Here is an 18,255-nt window from a genome sequence, read left to right on the forward strand (position 1 = left end):
TGTCTTTGTAATGGTCTCCTTTTTTTCATGCAGCTTGTAGTAGTACTACTGCGGCTTTGTAATTCGCAACTTGTGATCGTCTCTGCGCCTTCTCTAATCTAGTCCATATGCCAACGCGCGCACGCCATCGTTAAAAACAAAAGGGAGTTAAGAACAAAAAAAAACCTCAAAAAAAAATCCGAGATATACTACTACACCTGGCACAGCGATTCCGGTACGCTGATTCCGCACGCCCCGTTATTGGCACTGCTGCATCCTCCTTTCCCAAAAGGAAATTGACAATAATGTTACAAGAGAGAGAGGCAGAGAAAATTTTTCACACACTGCCGCGGATAAAACCGTGCTTACATGCATATCCGGCAGTGTCTTTCATCCTAGGCCTTGTTATGGTTAGATGATTTTATGATCGTGGGGTCCTTTTTCCAATATCCCAACCCCAGCCTCGAAGCACCTTCACCACCTTGGGCGTCACCGCAGCGGTCAACGGCACCCGAAGGAAGATGAAGCTCTTGTGGATAGCATATGCGAGCGCTAGCTGCGTTGCCAGGCCTGCGGGAAAAGGGCTGTTAGTCTCTCTCTGTCCCTTGACTGTCTCAAATTAAAGTACCACCGGGCTCGGTAACCGTCCGTGAATGCCATATGGGGAAAACAGGTCGTCTCTTCCCTCTCTCATGACGTGGAGCTGTCTGAGACATTTCCACGTAGTGAGAGATAGAGCCATATCGGGAAGGGTACCAAAAAGCAGGGGGGCGGAAGTGTTGTTCAAACTCACTGGCTTCTTCTCTGTTGCGTTCCTGCGCTTGTTCTACGCCCCAGCCTGCCATCTCTACTCTGTCGCTGATATTGTTGCTGCCCAGATGGCTTTTCTCTTCCTTCTTGAAAGATTGTCGCCATTCGTTCCAAGCTGTCCGAACTGATTCGGGGATGACTTTTGTGACGACATAATGCTCGAATTGGCCTGGACGCCCCCATCCATTCTCCGGTTAGTATCGCATTATAAAACTTACTCTAGAAGAGAAAAAAAAAAAGAGAAGAAGGAGATCATGAGAGCACAAAGCGAACGTACCTATCCTCTCTGTTCCGACCAACCGCACGAAGAGGAAGCAGAACGGGAAATCCAGCACGCTGAGCGCAAAGTAGACGCCCACGGCCGACCACCCATACTCTCTGGAGAGCTTCTTGAACCTCTCACTTAGCGACAGATTCTTCTTGGCCCCCTGCGCAGTATTGCGCCTCCACGCCGAGAATACAAAGTTGCGTCGCTGTGTCCCTCTCGCGAAGCTGTCAGCTATCCTGGCAGTTGGTCGCATGGGAGCAGCGCGGTGCATCGCTCCTCCCAGGGGCGAGATTGACTGTAGCCTCCTCCATGATGCGTTGCTGCCGCTCTGGCTTTGCGTCACCGGCTGTGATGAAAAAAATCTTGCCCAGACATCCTTCAACGCCCCGTTTTGTCCCGACGCAGTCTTGGCCTGCCGAAGAGGTATCCTCGATTGGAACGCCGCTGCTCGAATCATTGCGTGTGTATGTAGCGCTATATGCAGGTCCTCCCTTGAATCGTCTTCCTCTTCTGTAATACGTAAAGCTCTGCAAAAGAAGCTCGAGTCGGTTCGCAGGCAAGTAAATGAAACGGAGTGGCGGTATTCCCGGCGAAGCTCGGTGATGGAGATAGCGGAGCTTCGGAGCTCTGAGAGTCCGTGTCAGGAGGCAGCAATTGGAATTCCACGTGGCGCGAGAAGGGATTCCCGTAGAATCGTGTCGATGTATCGATAACGATACAGAGGCTGGAACCTGGAAACAAGGCGTAGACGCTGAAAAGGCAAAGAGAAAGGTTAGGTCGCAAGTCGCCCCTTCGGTCAACTTCAGCTAAAGAGGAAAAAAAAATTGGTGGTTTGATATGCCGAGCCTGGTGGGGTGACCAATGCAAATGCAGATGGTCTGTAAGCTGGAATCAGTGTTTCGTTTAATTTTTTTTGCAGTGCTTTTCGTTTGCCAGTGTCGGTCAAGCTGTGTTTGTTCTGAAATCCTTGCTATACTCTTTTTTTACTTTTCTTTTCTTTTCTATTAAAGTTTTCAGGTCACGATGATGTAAACAACGGCTTTCGCTGGTCCCGGCTCGTGTAAATGTCGGCATGGGAGCAAGGATACGAGGCGCTAGCAGGGCTGATGATGCATATCACGTGCTGAGCGATGCAACGACACTGGCTGTAAGAGACTCGATCCCACGTTGAGCGTAATGTGAGGAGAGAAGGCATTGAGGAATCAATTGCCATTGATATATTGCTTAATGAATATTCTTTTGTTGTTACTCTTTGGTAATATCGCCTTATGAAGCCTGTTAATCCAATGATGTGGTGGCACTGAGAGCTCTATTGCTTGCTTGAACGTAGTGGTAGTGCATCCGTAGCTGGCCATTTCTTTCCCAGATTTGGGATATCTCCTGGAAAGACACAGAATTGGCAACGTAGCTTTCGAGGTAGAGCAATATAATATAACTAACCAAGCCTATTTCTTCTCGCTATTGCTATTATTTATCGTATCCTTTATCGAGTGTTTACGTATGCATGTTTCACGCTCCAAAGTCGGGTATCAAGGCGCTGCTATCGATCATCTCGTGTCAGAATACTTTTTGCGACATATCTTCTAGCATCCAATTTCTACAGTCTGCAATTCTTCAGCGACATTGCCATTATTGAATGATAATTGAGAGCTACACTGCACGTGATGGTAGATTTAATTGGAAGTTCTTGCATTGAGTCATCTCTCCAAAAAGTACAGCACCAGCTTCCGAGAATCACTCTTCTTGATGTAAACATGTTAAAAGGTACTAATGTGTCAGAAATCGATTAAATCTTCTCTGTGCCCTTCCTCCCTGGATCCATCTGCACAGGCAGTGATTCAGTGACGCGGTGCTGCCTGCTCCTTCCACTCTTTCCTCTGTTCAGTGCCACTATCCCCTGAACAGCTGTTCAACAGCTGCCAAGTCTTCTACCAGCGGACCAGTTGCTCCCCGAAAGCCTCTGCACAGTCACTCTTCCAGGCCTCGTGCCTTAAAGATGCCTAAATGTGGCTATTTCTTTGGCCACCGACATCGGCATCTGTTCTTTACTTCTTCTTTCTTCCTCTTTTCCCTCCTCTTCCTCTCCTCCCCCCTCTCCAGATATCGGCCCCGGTCTCCTGGCACTTCTCCTCTTCTGCCCTTCTCGTGGTTGCACTTGGCTTCATCTTCTTTGCAAAAAAGGCTGGACTTCGCTTACAGCTCGCCTTTGGGATATGACATCCCCCAGCTTCCTCGCCGACCATCCAGACCATATGTATGATCCTGGCGGCCAAGTTTAGGACTCCTTGGAGCTGCTTCCTTTGCCCGAGGCTGGCTTCATAAGGTGTCCTCTGCCATCCAAATTTTGCCTGGTATCCTGGTAAATTTTGGCTGCGCATCACGCCATCATCCGTATTGTTCCCCTGTCACTCGTTCAACTGACCAACTCCAATTCACTCATTTTGACATTTGTCGTTCGTTTCGTCACTCATTTGTTCCTTTGTCTTGTCTTTTATGCATTTCTGCCTTCTATTTACTTGCTTACACACTCGTTTCCTTGTTCTTCTCATCTTCTTCGTGGCCGTCAAAATGGCGCCTCCGATCCGCACGTATGGGAAGAAGAGAAATGCGCTTGGTTCTCTGCGTTCTCGAAATCGATCCCAGTCTTCGCCTGATCCATCGTTGGCCAAGGACCCAGGTATGTTGCTTTGGCCTACCGAGCATAGATATAGTGCAAGGCTAACTGTATCAGACCCTCTTTCGCAGTCTGTGAATACCTGCTCCGAGGCCATGACGCAGGCTACTCAGAATAGGGATGATATCCAACCAATCACTCTCGAGAGGATTGCCAGCGCTCTACTCGATGACAGCAGTTCAGACCTGCAAGAAGAAGAGGTCATACAACAAACAGAGAAAGGCGCACTGGAAATTTCTACTTCTACTCCTCTGGCTCCTGAGGCCACTACGCCCGAAATTGGAGAACGACGCATCTGCTCTCATTCGCCAAGCTCATCTAAGGATAAAACTTCCAATAGCTGTCGAGGTTGTCGCCCCGGCGCTCCACGAGTTCAGAAAGCTTCTCCCAACAACAGGTTTGCGAAGTCTTCCAGGCCACGACGGAGCTCAACTTCGTCTCCCAGACGAAAAGATTGTAGTATAAACCGACCCTTGATGAGCCCTTTGAGAAACTCGGCCAACCGCTCCTCATATATCATCGTGAAAGACGCAGAGGCAGTGTGCCTTCTTCCACACAACATCATGGATAGAGCTCCGAAAATTCTCCTTCAAGGCGAGATCACCGATGAGAAGAGTGCAATGGCGGTCAATCCCGATGATATTCAGGACAAAGTATGCGCCATGTTAGCGGCCACCGACGCTCTAAAACCGTCGTTTTCTCAGCCATGCAAATCACCTATTCCCAAGATGTCTCGTATGCCCTCGCGGGTGTTGGCCCGGGTATCAAGTGCATGGGACCGTTTGCAGACCAAGTCATCCAACTCGGGATCCAAGCCGCGTGTCAAGCTCACGAAGCAACCTATTCATGAAGATATTGATGGTCCTCTAACTTCACATCCTGTGTTTTCTTCTCCCATCTTACTCAAGACACCTCTCATTGATGCTATTGAGATTCGTCTCAACGAGGGCGACAACCTCAACAGAAAGAAAGTCCAGCAAATGGTGGGCGGCTGTGTGCCTCGCAAACCTGTCGCCAACGACGGAAAGGCTCTTAGGAGTCGCCGATCCATAGATGACCCTTTTGCCGAGCCTGCTTTGCTACACAGCCCCAGCATTATCGAAAACCATGCGAATCTGAAAATTATCTTTGGATCCAATAGAACCTCTCTGCTCATCATCGATCCATTCGAAGCCGAAAGGGGATTTGACAGTAACCTTGAAGATGGGGTCTTGAGTTCTTCCCCTGTCTGCGCTTCAACTCCCCGAATTCATCTGCATCGAGTTCAAACACCTACGATGGATGATAGTCTCGATGGACAATGCTCCAAGCTGCGGACTCAAACGAGCTTAGAGAAAATGACTACAGACTTGACTGTATACCAGTCTCAAGAAGCTGTGTCGCTAAAAAAGACTGCAAGCCAAAGTGGACATGTGCGGCCTTTGCCAAATACCGACCGCGTTAAAGTTGATTTGATGCGAGACAAGCCTTTTCTGGAAGCAGGCACGACAAAGTGGACGAAGAAACACCCATCCCCTAGCAAGCGAGATTTGGAGGAGCTTGAGATAGCTTTTCGATGCTATAGCGAGCTCAAGAGGCGTGGGATTGGTGAAGAAGCAGATGAGCTTGCAGCGCACTATACTCCGTCTTCCCGATATTTATCCCCCAGGGACACGAACAGAATGATGGGAGTCCGTGAAGAGAGCACCAAGTCTGTGTCTGTCTGCGCGGATCAGTCCTCTGCGAGATGTCAGACACGGCGCCAAAGTGATGATCCAAAAGGCCATCAAATTCGTCTTGCTCCCCTCTATCGGCCGATGGTTCCACAGTCTGATGAGACTGACGAGCTGCTATAAGTCTTCCTTGAGGCGGAAAAGCTTTTAGGGTGGTGAAAGTTGGGCTGGAATCAAAGCACATATGTACAGAATGGGGAGTCGAAGAAGCAGAAGAAAAAGAAAAGAAAAGAAAAGCTAGAAAACCAAGGATTGAGACAAAGGTAATGAAAAGGTACAGCTGATGCGATTAGGCTATGGAGTTTACGGGAGATTTTCTACACACAAGCTCGTCTGGACATTGTGCATTCAAAATGATGCTGCTGCGCGAGCCATATCTACCGTTTGGTTTTGATAGAGTATAATACACGGGACGTTCGAAAAAGGAAAAAATTGATGGTCGGCAGGAATTTGATGCAGGAAGAGATATCAAAGTAATTATTCAATAGATATTATTCATCCAAAATACTAATAATTATACAGAGTGTCGAGAAGTCGTGTCGCAAATAACATCATTATAGGGTATCATCATTCGTGCCATGGCGTCTTCTGCAAACCTTTACCAAAAACGTCTTCTGGGGCGATGCGATCCGCGGCCATCTGTGCCTCTCATTCTGCGAGTTCCGGCAGCCTGTATTTCACATGATTAGCCATTTCATCTTTTTCTTTTTAATGTTTCAACTGTATTACCTTTACACCAGGACGGTGAGTTAGGCTTCCCTTGAGCTTGGTAAGGGCGCCGCTGACTTTGTCCTTGAGGGTTGGTTTGCGGTGATGGTGCACGCGAGGCTGGCGAGGAGTGCGACGAGAGAAGATGCTGCGGCGATAGGGCCGAGCGGTGGTTGTGGTGGTGGTTGTGTGGTGATGGCGACGGGTCAAAGGCATTTTGGCTGATTTTGTTTGTCTGTTGATATGAAGTGTATATTGGTGGTTGTTTATTTTGCTTGGTGGAATGTGGAGCAGTTGATATAAGTGTTTGTTTACGATGTTGTGATTGTAAGAAGAGATGGAAACTACAGAGAAGGAAGAGCAGAGTTATATACTTGCGTAAAGGTCGAGAGACGCTTGCAGTGTATGGGCTGAATGATGTAAGTCAAGAGATATAGTGCCCTGCATGACAAAAGGACAATGAGAAGCAAGCGACGATCAAACGTAATGGATGTGAGAGATACGAGGCTGCAAAATGCAAGAAACAGGGCAGATCTTAGCGTCTTGTGCAATGTCCGATAACTTTCTGCGTGTAATAAGCTGCTTCTATTCGCTGGGGGGGTTGGAATAAGGCATCGGTGATCTTTAATTAAGGTGTGCCCCCCAGGGTCGTCATTTTACGTCACCTTTGCAACTGACGACATAAGCTTGTTTGTGGGACAGAGGCCAAGAAGTGGGTTTTGACTTAGTGGACGTTGGACCTGGACCCTTGTGGCTGGTAAACGTCATTTGTGGCTAGGGGTGGGAAATCGAGATTCAAGCAGCTTTTTGTTTTTGTGTGATTGAACTTGATGGTTCTCTGTTGATCGCTTTGTTTCTTTTTTTATGTTAATTTCAGACAAGTTTTTGGTAGCTCTAGTCTAGCTGTTCTAGATAGAATCAGATGTCTAGGTTCGTGTGAATCATGATTGAGTCCAACGTGCCCCTCTTAGCTGTATCCAGGTATCCAGCGTCTATTATGGTATCACAAAGAGCAACAGCAACGGCAACGGCAACAGCAGCGTTTTAAAGCAAAAAAACAGTCCATTTCTCCCTCCATACTAGGAGCGAATGTTCTTCTTAATAGTGTTGAGATCCTCCTCCGACAGCCCCAGCTCCTTGGTCACGTAGCCGTCCCAGCCGCCATAGCGCTCCGTGAGGCCGTCGACAAAGGCGTTCCAATACTGCGGCCGCAGCTCGACGAGGTTGTAGAAGCCGGGCGTCTCCATGTCGGTGGTTCCGACGCTCTCTAGGGCGAAGTGGATGAGCTTGTCGCGGGCAACTTCGGTGCCGATGCGGGAGAGCATGTAGTCGCGGACGGCATCGTCGGAGGCCGTGCCGGCGAGGTGGTGCAGCAAGCCGGCGAGAACACCGGTGCGATCGCGGCCAGCTGATTGTTATTCCACGTCAGTCTTGTATAGTCGTAGTGAAGGATAGAAAACTCACCTGTGCAGTGGAAGAGAAACGGCTCGGTGGGCGTATCGCGTATGTGCTCGAGAACGGCCTTGTAAGTGGGCGCATAGCTCAGAGCCACGGCCATGTATTGGTCCCTCCAGGCTTCACTGCCATCTCCCTTTGCAAACTCGGCCAGGCTGGGCGTCTGGTAGTCCCTCGCCGCAGCCCGCCAGACGTTCTCGACGCCAGCAATCTCCGGGTCGGGCCCGCGCTCCCTCTCCTCGGGTTTGCGCAGGTCGAAGATGCGGCGCACGTTGGCCCCGATCCAGGCCAGGGCGTCGGGGTCCTGGCTGGCGTACTGCAGGGTGCCGCAGCGGTAGATACGGCCGGCGGGGATGTTGCTGCCGGGGACGGCGCCGACGTCGCGGGCGTTGATGAGCGACTTGGAGGGCACAAAGGGCGCCGTGGAGAGGATGGGGAAGAGCGTCTCGGGGGGGATGGGGTCGGTGACGCGGGTCTTGACGAGGGCGTCGAGGTCGGCGGTGGAGGCCATGGCGATGGGCTTCTTGAAATTTTGTGAGATGTTCTTTAGGGTCTGACAGTAGGTATACCTGAGTTTGAGGGTATATATGGTGAATAGGTGGAAACTGAGGATGAGGAAAAAGTAAACGAAAGTTCCGAGGTTGGCACTTTATGATGGCTCGGCCTCCGAATTGCCGTTACGACGACAAACGGAAAGTGCATAAAGCTGACGAGTACGGGCTCCGCTTGCGTTTGCAGCTTGTCTTCTTCTTTTCTTTTTGTTCTATTTCACTCTGCGTTGACCATGATTCAGCATCAGCCTCTTGCTCAAGACACAAACGCATATTGACAAATAACCTAAAGTACAACCATGTATAACCATTCAACGATAAACATTCAACTCATCGCGCAAACATGATCCACCAAAGCTCCAACGCAATTGAGGGGTTCTTCAACGGCTTTCGCCCCTCCCTTTCGTCTATCTACTAGACTATATTTGCCCTTTTCCAACCCCGCCATCCAATCCCGCTTCTTCCCAACCTTTTAGCGCCCGCATGGCTTGGGCAGGTTCCTGATTAACAGCCAGCCTATCAGAAGCAGCCGATTCATCTTAGCAAATTAAAATAGAAAGACGAAGAAGGCGGCTACGAATTTGGCATTTTCTAATGTCTAATCCAGAGAGATAAGGACTATTAGACAAAAAAAAAAAAAAAAAAAGGGTTGACGCAAAAGGCGCGCTAATAACATTTACACGAACCACTTTTTGTGCCCTTCATGTAGATCTACTTTGTTAGTTTTGCGCCAAACATGGCAAACATGACAGAGTGAATTAGATTAGATGGCCCATAAATAGGCTCAATCTCTTCTATAGACATCAGGCTCTTTCCATGCTTGTTATCTGATTCACTGCTGCTGCTGCTGTGACTAGACAGAAAAGCAACAATGGCTCCATTGCCGCCGCTTGTCCGCTGGGGCTCCATCATCTCGGCCATCGCTGCCGTAGTTCTGGCTTATTCCTACCAGCAGCAGCACCCGCTCCTCTTCGCCGACCTCGGTGACCCTCTCCCGGTGTACTGCTACAACAGCGTCAGGACTCACGATAGTGACCAGCCATCGGCCGAGTGCTTCTCGGTCAAGGACGACGTCTTTGCCGGAGTCTGGGCTCGGGATGATGGCAATGCAGCAGCAAAAGACGCCGATGCCACCGTCTCGGAAGGGCATGTCATTCCGGGGTTGTGGGACGGCCATGGCCATTTGCTGCAGTACGGCGAGTTCCTGCACTCGGTCGATCTTTTCGGGTCGCAGTCGCTGGACGAGGTGAGGCGTCGCATCAAGACGTATCTTGAAGCCAATCCAGAGGCGGGCACTGAGAAGCACTGGCTTCGCGGCGTGGGATGGGACCAATCGGCCTTTGGACGGATGCCTACCGCGGTAAGTGGCAAGTACTGTTCTTTCTCAGCGGTTCAAGTGTATTAACCCCTTGTAAGGACGACATTGAGCAAGACGAGCAGCTTAGGGGCATCTTTATGATGCTCGACAGAATCGACGTCCACTGCTCCTGGGTCTCCCAAGCCGTCCTCGCCCTCCTGCCATCCGAAATCCCCAACGTCCCAGGCGGCGAAGTCATCCGCGATCCCGGCCCAGGCGTCTTCTGCGACAACGCCATGGACATGATTATGGATCTGTGGCCCAAGCCCGGAGCGGAAGAAAAAGCCCGCGCCGTCAAGTCCGCCATGAAGGAGCTCAACAAGGTCGGCCTGGTGGGCATGCACGATGCCGGCGTCACTGCGGAAAACGCCAGGCTATACTCGGAACTGGCTTCTTCGTCTCCGGACTGGACAGTTCGCGTGTATGGCATGCTGGAGTGTGACAAGAGAAACACGTTTTGCCCGGAGGACGCTCCGATGATGTCTGACCAAGACGCCAAGTTTACGCTGAGGAGCGTCAAACTGTTTGCTGGTAAGTGACTTACACGACAGCAACACAAACTATATATGTATATATCATGCTAATCTTTCTCTCACTTCAAAGATGGCGCCCTCGGAAGCTGGGGCTCTGCAATGCTCGAAAACTACACAGACCATCCCTGGACTTCAGGCTCTCTCCTCATCAACGCCTCCGCCCTCACCCAAGTCACCAAATCCTGGGCCAGCAAAGGCTTCCAAGTCAACATCCACGCCATCGGCGATCTCGCCAACCGCAACGCCATCAACGCCTTCCAAGCAGCCCTAGAGCTGCAATGCGGAGGAGAAGACGCTCTGCTCGCCGAGTGCCAGTCCACACACCACCGCTTCCGCATCGAACACGCCCAAATCATCCACCCAGACGACCAGAAACGCATTCGCGCACTGGGTATTATCCCATCCATCCAGCCCACGCACGCGACCTCCGACATGAAGTACGCCGAGCAGAGACTCGGTCCTGAACGCACCAGCAGCGAAGCCTATCGCATGAAATCTCTCTTCGATGTCAATCCTGTGCTTGGCAGCGATTTCCCCGTCGAGCCACCGAATCCTTTTCACGGAATCTACGCAGCCATGACGAGGAGGAGTCCGCAGACGGGACTTGGACCAGACCCGAAAAACCCTTCAAAGGGATGGCAGACGGAAGAGACTCTCAGCTTGGATGAAGCTCTTCTGGGATTCACGCGAAACGTTGCCTACGGAGCCTTCTTGGAGCATAGCGCGGGCATCATCAGGCGAGGCTCGTTTGCGGATTGGGTTGTGCTTGATGAGCCGCTAGAAGATGTGGACGTCGAGAAAATTCGGACTGTCAAAGTAAGAGAGACTTGGGTGGGAGGCAGAAGAGTGTATTCGCGGGATTAACAGGACTAAGTGCCATTTGTCTCGATGTAACGCCAATTGAGCATGTCCTGTCCATGTTCATGATTCTGGATTTTAAGCTCCAGGGCTAGCGCTTCGAAATGGGAACGTATTGGTTTTTTCTTCTTTTATGTCTTTGTACATCTAAAAAAAAATGCTGCAATTGTGCAGATCAGAAACTATTGACGTTCAAACGGCTGTATATAGAGACAATATGGATTCCAAGATTCAGATTGTGATATTGTTCATAACGAATCAGAAGAGAAAAAAATGAAAAGATTGAAAGAGAAGAAGAAAAAAACACCGCTATAAACGCCATCTAAGTTGCCAATCCTTAGTTCATGCATACTAAACAAAGAAGTCGCTTCCCCTCTCCGTAATTGTCCGCCTCTTCTGCCTCTTATGCTTTGACAATCACCTTGCTCTCAAACCATTTGGCAAACTTGACAGTGGGAATGTCAACTGCCCTCCAAAACACATCTGCCCACCACACCACGGTGGGAATGCAGAAGCACGCCCCTAGGATGAATCCAGCATTAAACCAATATCCTTCCACTCCAGTCACGCCGTATGCCCACTTCTCGAAGTGGTAGCCAACAACGTGCATGGCAGGTCCGTGCATGAGGTAAAGGGCATATGAGATCTTGCCAAAGTATTGGACCACTGGCAAGTTGAAAAAGCGCTGCCATCGAGGCGAGTGATTCGCCGCAATGATGAAAATGACAGCGCCCGTCGATTGCCAGTAGCGGTATCTTTCCTCCTTCCACCACTTGGGAATGAGAGATGAGAGCCATATCCAACCAGGGGTAATTTCACCTCGGCCGTCCGGCTGGCACATCAAGTACAAGCCAAGGATGCTAAAGAGAGCCCAAAAGATTGGCCAAAGCTTAGCTTTGGTTGTCCGTGACTTTTCGTCTACTGGCAGAGCCGGATTGGGCGTTGGAACATGCGCACCACGAATGTGATCGTTCTCGGCAATCAGCATTCCCACAAAGAACAGCACCAGCTCCCACCGGCTATTGCGGTATGAGATCCACATGACCAAAGCGACCGTGAGCCAGCGGACAGACGTGCGTAGGCGGGCCGTGCCGATGATGGTGAGAAAGAGGTAGAGCGAGCATCGAAACTCGACAGGAATCGTCCACAAATGAACATCGTAGGCTACATGGAAAAAAGCACGTTAGCAAAAAAAATCTCGTAACCTTGGACAGCAGTTATTTATCTGAGACTTACAAGTACTTCCACCAAATTTATCCCAGCTAAACACCTGAATAAACCTAAACATGTGCAAGAGCCAGTCCTTGTACTGAGCCAAGGCGTGCTCCATGCGAGCCGGATGGGGCTCTACAATATTCTTCATATATTTCTTATCGTTGGCAAAGTCACGAGTCCACTCGTAGGCGCCGATTCGCAAGAGGCAGATGATCATAAAGGTCGAGATGGCCGTGGGTATATACAAACGGAGGCCGCGTCGAAAGATTAGAGAGCTCATGGTGGTGGAAAAGTCGGGCCAGGCTCCATTTCGAATCAATTTCATAGGTCGGTATGAGAGCGCATATCCAGAAATGACAAAGAAGACACAGACGGCGGGAGGCCCCTGGTACCAGAGACGCAGGAATGGCAGCTTGAGGATGTGGTAGTTTGTCTCTCCGCAGCCCCATCCCTCGGCAATAGTGAATGCTTGGTAAAAGTAATGACAAAAGTACACGACTAACGCTGCCAGACCACGCATGCCATCGAGATACGCCGTTGGAGCCAGCTTGGCTGGGCAGATCTGCTCTCGAGCATGGCGACCTTGCAAGAAACTGGGTATCAGGAAAGTAAGAAAGCGAACGATGAGGATCCGCCACGGAGTCGATCGAATGAAACCAAACGGTGCCTTGAGGGTATCGGCAGAAGGACTAAGAATACCAAGTTGAAAGCGACTGTCGGCAAGGGATGGAGTCGTGGCGATACCGGCGCCAGTCAGGGTGCCCGAGCTGCTGTCACTAGTATCAGTTGCAGCATCTGAGCCCCGTCTCTCATCCAGCAAGCCCATCTTTTCTTCTTTCGATGGCGAATAATTGGGGGAAGTGTGTTCGTTCATTGCACAGCAATGAAACAAGCAGAGCCTTTTGCTCCTTATGCGCGAAGGAGCGCAGAAGTAATTCCCAAGTGACGATGTATTTGGCAGAAATCAGAGACGCTGAGTCTGCAGAGAACGAGTGGTTGATGGAGCGAGCGGTGCGAGCTTTCCTCGACTCATTAATCCGTACGTGTATACTCGCACAATACTGAACAAACGAAGGAACACCGAAAGGCAAACAGGGAACTAGAGTCGACAAAAGGAAGGATGCGACCGGTGAGAGAAAACAAGGCAAGAGTTTATGAGGGACGAGAGAGAGGAGAATCAATCTCTCTCTTTGCCATCAACTTCTCCCGTAGGACGGATAAGGAGGAGGGATGGATGAAAGCAGGATGGAGAGGAAAAGAAAGACAGGAGGACTGGAGAGGAAAGGAGCAGGAAAAGCAAAGATGCGAAGGACAGACGAGAAATGAGAAATGAGAAGAATGAAGAATAGCGACAGAACAGGAAATGACCCTTGATGGGCTCCAAAAGAAGGAGCATCAGTCTTTGCTGGAGATCCGTGTGAGGTCACGCCTTCCGCACGCTGGTTTCGGATTTCCACAATTATTCGAAGCTTACGGCGATAGCTGAGGCATGGGCGCCCCAGTGCCCACCTTCCACAGTAGGCCACTGGTTCTATGAGGGCGAGGGTGATGATTATGGAGAATGGGAGAGAATGGGCCAAAGGAAGCTTCTGCTGCGAGGAAGCGGCCGTCGATCGCCATTAGGCGCAAAGTTACGTTTAAATCTTATGTGCCGCCAGGGCAGCGTCCGTGCATGCCGACGTCTCTGGATCGACAGGCTGATTGCACGAACAGAGAGAAGCCGGAATTATAGAATAAACAATGATGAAGAGCTACAATATTGCTAGAGAGATGCTAGAATGCAAAGCACTCAGCGATGGAGCACGGCTTGTTGTTACATCGAGTGATTGCTTCCGCTTCTATTGTTCGTGGCGGGCATCCGAAAAGGGTCAACCCGAGAAATCGAGATCTACATATGTGCACGCCTCGCATCTTGGCCAAGACGGCTTATTTGCCGGCAGTGGGACTCGAGCAGCGCAGCACAGCGTCATTGTTCCACCGCTGGCACAGAGTACAGCTGTTTTCCCTTCAATTCAACACCATCAAACTTCAAACTTCAATTCGCAGCCTGCGCCGACTCAGCTCAGCGATGCAATACCCGGACTGCTTCACCTGAACATTGACAACGCCCCCAAAAACAGGGAAATGAGTAGGCGGTGGTGCCAGAACGACTGAGCATAAATGATGCCTCTCCACCTGGTTTGCCCGCACGCTGTAGATCGGTACGCTATTGAGCTGCTCGTGTTTTCGCTGCGCTATCCCTTCCTAAACCGTACTGATGTAGAAGCAAACATCCTGGACCGAAGGAGCTGGAACCTGCAGAGGCATTGCCACTGGCTCCCCTATTTTTCTCGTCTTTTATAGTATCCACGGATGTATTTTACGAGCCCGCTCTTCAGACAGAGGCGATGCATAAAGTCTCCGAAGTCGTTGCTCCGACATCTTTGCTGCAGCCTCTCCTCTCAACCAAGAAGCAGCAAAACCTCCTATCCGCCATTGAGCGTGGTTTTGCCGCCATCCACCCACCCAAAACTTAAAACACAAATTCATCTTTCCGCTACTCCATGCACGCCGCTGGGCAGAAAAGCTTGTTTGATCGCCCTGGCCGGGTCCAAATATAGCTGCCGGCCTGCCACGCTGATTGGCTCGCCGGCATGTGCTAGCGAGAACCTCGCCATGGCCACGAGCTCTACCCTAAACCCCCCCGTCTCACTCCCCAATAGGCGCGATGCCCAGCGAGCTAGAGGCTGCTGTCCCTGAGAAAACCCCTGGACCCACGGCGGATCGCGCTGGCCAGCTCCCTATCACGTCGACTAACCAACGGTCCGTCGTCTGACCTAAACGCTGGCTGATTGCGGCTTTCTCCGTACAGTATTGTCTTACTGTATTTAGTCAGCGCCGTATTTCATTCAATGCTTGACGCGTATTTGGATCTCATGCTTCTTGTGCTGGATCATCATCTTTCTCGACCTGTCGCCGCGGCTTGATGATGATGATGATTGAACCGTCAGCATTGGCCGAGCCAAGTCGAAAGAAGGGTCCGATGCCACTTAGGGATATAGTGACAGCAACCAAGCCTAGAACAGACCAGGAATATCGTCACTCCAATCCTACTAGTAGTTACCTAGCTAATACTGAATGGCCAACTACAGGTAAGCACTTTTACAAATGCAGCAACAAAACAACATTTCAGGGCAGGAAAATCTATCCAAGGATAGAATGATTAATAACCCTAGGATTGCCGACATAATGAATTGTAAACATCTCTGCAGGTGGAGATGTAAACAATCACAAAAGAAGCCCAGCACTCAATAACGACTCCATGCGCATGTCAGCCACAAGATACTCGAATCCAGGGCCTTGATAACACTGCATTACTGGCATTCGGCGCATGAACAGCAATGCCTATAAAGCTTAGAGCTGTCCAAGACGTCGGAAAGCATGCGAAAGTGAGAAATACGTATCCATTTAACGAGTGGTACTAAGAGCTCTTATAACAGAGATAAAGATAAAATACAAGCCATCACAATCTCGCACATCTCTTAACGATTCGCGATCGTTTGATCACAATACCAAGTATTCGTCCAACTTCACAGCCCGTCTTGGCCAAGCAAAGGCATTCCAACAGCTTCGCAGGCATCTATCGCCAGTAGCAGCCCCAGTCATAGGCGCCGCCTCCCTGAGGGTCCGCGTAGGCCGCATTGCCATAAGTCTGGGAGCAGTACGCGTCCACGTTGATGGACTTGGAGCTGCCGCTCCCATCGACGCAGGCCCAGTCATTGCCACTGCTTCCGCTAAGCTTGGCTGTCCATCCACCGCCGTACTGCTCGCTGCAGGCTTGCTCCATGTCGACGCTGCCGGCCCATGTGCGAGCAGCAACCGGCATGGCCAGATAGGCGGCAGCACAGGCGGCGACGCTCAAGACGTTGAAGTTGGTGAGCATCATGATGGACTTTGTGATGACTGTGCTATGTATAGAGGTCAGCGATGAGACTGGTGAAGACAGGAAGTTTTTGAGCAGAAGACTGAAGAGCCTCTTACTTGATAGGTAGATGTGGGTATTGCTGAGTGAGCAGGTTTGTTTATGAGATAAAATTGATTCGAGTAGTCGACTGACGATGAGAAAAAGAAAAACAATGATTTTCATGGACTTCTTGCAGCATTTTATACCCAAACTCTCAGTACAGCTATTATTCAACTTGGGCCTTTTCCAGCTCATTTCACGACTTCTCAATTGCTCTTTCACGCTATGACATTCGTTGGACCCAATTCATTTAGAAACACCAAGCATTGTAGATCGCGGAGCAGATCTGAATCCTGCGATCCCAGAGGATCAGGTGCGCCACCTCCCGCAGGATGGGATGATGTAAAACTTGCAATTAAACAAAAAATAAAGGCTGACCAACACGCATTTAAAAAAAGAAAAATAGGAAAAGGAAGAGGAAAAAGACAAAATAGAATGTCGCAGCCCTCACATTAGCTATCATTAAATGCTTATTTGGGGGATAGTCGCGGTGAGAAGGCTCTGCGGGATGCAATAGTCTCGTAGATCGTATCCCCAATAGACAGCTTGAGGAGCGAAATAGTCAGAATGTCGGAAATAGTCCGAGTCTACTATCGCAAGCGAGTATTTTACATGCATCGTGGCTTACTTTTGAGCTGAAATCAGGGCCAAGAAACGAATAATAACGGATTGATGACATGACCAGTTGGTCAATGTTTGCCACGTCCTTGAGGGATGCTCCCGTTTTGGCAGCGCTTCACAAAAGTCCTTGGATCGAATAACGTGTATTGGTCAAATTACGATGTTATGCAAATCTATATCTTCTTTGTAACTAGATATCATTTATTTATATATATAGATTATAAGCAATCCGTCTTGTAAGCGACGGTAAGCATCTCTTACCTGTTCAGACTATCCGTTATACATGCATTCTACTGCTCAATCCGTAACAAAAGTCCCAAATTCTCCTCATTATCCTATTTTCCCAGCAGTAATTCCTTTCTGTGATGTCATCCTAGCCTCGATCCTTTCAACGTACCGTAGAAGATGGGGAACATGAGCCTACAGATTTGGCTTAATAGCTATGCCTTTCCAATGCTTGAGTTTGCGACATCAGTTACGCGAGATACTGATGTTCGACAGAACGTATCGCCATGATTTCTAGAGCACTATTCAATTCTCTTTACAAGACATGTAATTGTTATTAGGTAATAGCGCTTGCTTTGCATGCAACACCTACTTAAAGTTATCTCGCCTACCCAGCACTCGACCTCCATCTATTCATTATTGCAACTCTTCCTGTAATGCAATGCTTCGCCTGAAACTTTTGTTTCTCTCTCTTCTTTTCACGCTTCTGTTTATCCTCTTCCATCTGGCCATCATGATCAGTCCTATCCTTAAAATAGCTGCTTACAATTGATACCCAAGATGTCAGGATAGCGCTGGCAATGTCAAGACATGATGTAAGACAAGTAGCCGGGTCTAGATTCTGCTACGGGTACGATCCAAGGCATCAACTACGCCCTTAAAGTGTAGCCACAAGTCTTCGTTTAGGATGTTGTGAGCAATTTCGAGATTCTCATTCACCTCAATACTCTGTAGGCCCCTCCCTGTAGGGCTCTCCTAAGAGCCGGATTCAAGACACAAAGACAGCTGCGCATGTATACGTGTACATGCATGCAGACTTCAAAGTATCAATTCTAGACACATAACACAAAGCCGGTTCGAGCCAGTTGGTGTGCGACTAGTAAACGGTCAAATAAGAAAGAGAGAGAGAAAAGCAGCAACCTGATTCGACGGCCTTGAGCAAGCTGATACCTTGACCTAATTCCCCTGTACCGAATTGACTCTGCACGAAGAACATTTCGAACAACTCATATGGACATGACGAGAATGAACAAAATACAAAGAAGAAACCTCGGTTCAGCCCTGAGGACATTGTGATGCCTTCATGGCTGGTTAGACTTGGAGGAGTTGTTGAGTGGTCGTGTGGATCCACTCATATTAAACAAGCGTCAATGATCAGTTCATCTGGGCCTTGATAATAATAAAAACAAGGATGGTAATGACATAAGCCTTTCTACAGTAAGCTTAATTATAAAACGCGTTTCAGGCACTACTAAATGGGTAAAGGTAGGTTAGAATAGGCTCCT

General features: G+C 49.4%; 7 protein-coding genes across 7 annotated transcripts; 2 read left to right on the forward strand and 5 right to left on the reverse strand.

The window, feature by feature from the left end:
* Positions 1–400: 400 nt before the first annotated feature.
* TGAM01_v203317 (peptide alpha-N-acetyltransferase Nat2) lies at positions 401–1,514 on the reverse strand (the record flags this gene model as incomplete). The annotated part of the gene is made up of 3 exons (XM_018801357.1): positions 401–549; positions 608–958; positions 1,067–1,514. The coding sequence occupies 3 exons, from the start codon at positions 1,512–1,514 to the stop codon at positions 401–403; spliced, it is 948 nt and encodes a 315-aa protein (XP_018665628.1).
* A 2,111-nt stretch (positions 1,515–3,625) lies between these two features.
* Positions 3,626–5,566, forward strand: TGAM01_v203318 (hypothetical protein; the record flags this gene model as incomplete). The annotated part of the gene is made up of 2 exons (XM_018801356.1): positions 3,626–3,734; positions 3,789–5,566. The coding sequence occupies 2 exons, from the start codon at positions 3,626–3,628 to the stop codon at positions 5,564–5,566; spliced, it is 1,887 nt and encodes a 628-aa protein (XP_018665627.1).
* A 475-nt stretch (positions 5,567–6,041) lies between these two features.
* TGAM01_v203319 (hypothetical protein) lies at positions 6,042–6,367 on the reverse strand (the record flags this gene model as incomplete). The annotated part of the gene is made up of 2 exons (XM_024549180.1): positions 6,042–6,113; positions 6,173–6,367. 2 exons carry the CDS (start codon positions 6,365–6,367, stop codon positions 6,042–6,044), a joined length of 267 nt encoding a protein of 88 aa, XP_024406018.1.
* An 863-nt stretch (positions 6,368–7,230) lies between these two features.
* On the reverse strand, positions 7,231–8,117 carry TGAM01_v203320 (hypothetical protein; the record flags this gene model as incomplete). The annotated part of the gene is made up of 2 exons (XM_018801355.1): positions 7,231–7,559; positions 7,616–8,117. 2 exons carry the CDS (start codon positions 8,115–8,117, stop codon positions 7,231–7,233), a joined length of 831 nt encoding a protein of 276 aa, XP_018665626.1.
* A 911-nt stretch (positions 8,118–9,028) lies between these two features.
* On the forward strand, positions 9,029–10,911 carry TGAM01_v203321 (amidohydrolase ytcJ-like protein; the record flags this gene model as incomplete). Its single annotated transcript, XM_018801354.1, has 3 exons — positions 9,029–9,517; positions 9,574–10,045; positions 10,118–10,911. The coding sequence occupies 3 exons, from the start codon at positions 9,029–9,031 to the stop codon at positions 10,909–10,911; spliced, it is 1,755 nt and encodes a 584-aa protein (XP_018665625.1).
* Positions 10,912–11,308: 397 nt separating this feature from the next.
* On the reverse strand, positions 11,309–12,994 carry TGAM01_v203322 (hypothetical protein; the record flags this gene model as incomplete). The annotated part of the gene is made up of 2 exons (XM_018801353.1): positions 11,309–12,069; positions 12,142–12,994. The coding sequence occupies 2 exons, from the start codon at positions 12,992–12,994 to the stop codon at positions 11,309–11,311; spliced, it is 1,614 nt and encodes a 537-aa protein (XP_018665624.1).
* A 2,745-nt stretch (positions 12,995–15,739) lies between these two features.
* TGAM01_v203323 (hypothetical protein) lies at positions 15,740–16,045 on the reverse strand (the record flags this gene model as incomplete). Its single annotated transcript, XM_018801352.1, has 1 exon — positions 15,740–16,045. The coding sequence occupies one exon, from the start codon at positions 16,043–16,045 to the stop codon at positions 15,740–15,742; it is 306 nt and encodes a 101-aa protein (XP_018665623.1).
* Positions 16,046–18,255: the final 2,210 nt, after the last annotated feature.

The sequence above is a fragment of the Trichoderma gamsii genome (genome assembly GCF_001481775.2).
Source record: "Trichoderma gamsii strain T6085 chromosome Unknown Scaffold_9.2, whole genome shotgun sequence".
NCBI lineage: Eukaryota > Fungi > Ascomycota > Sordariomycetes > Hypocreales > Hypocreaceae > Trichoderma > Trichoderma gamsii.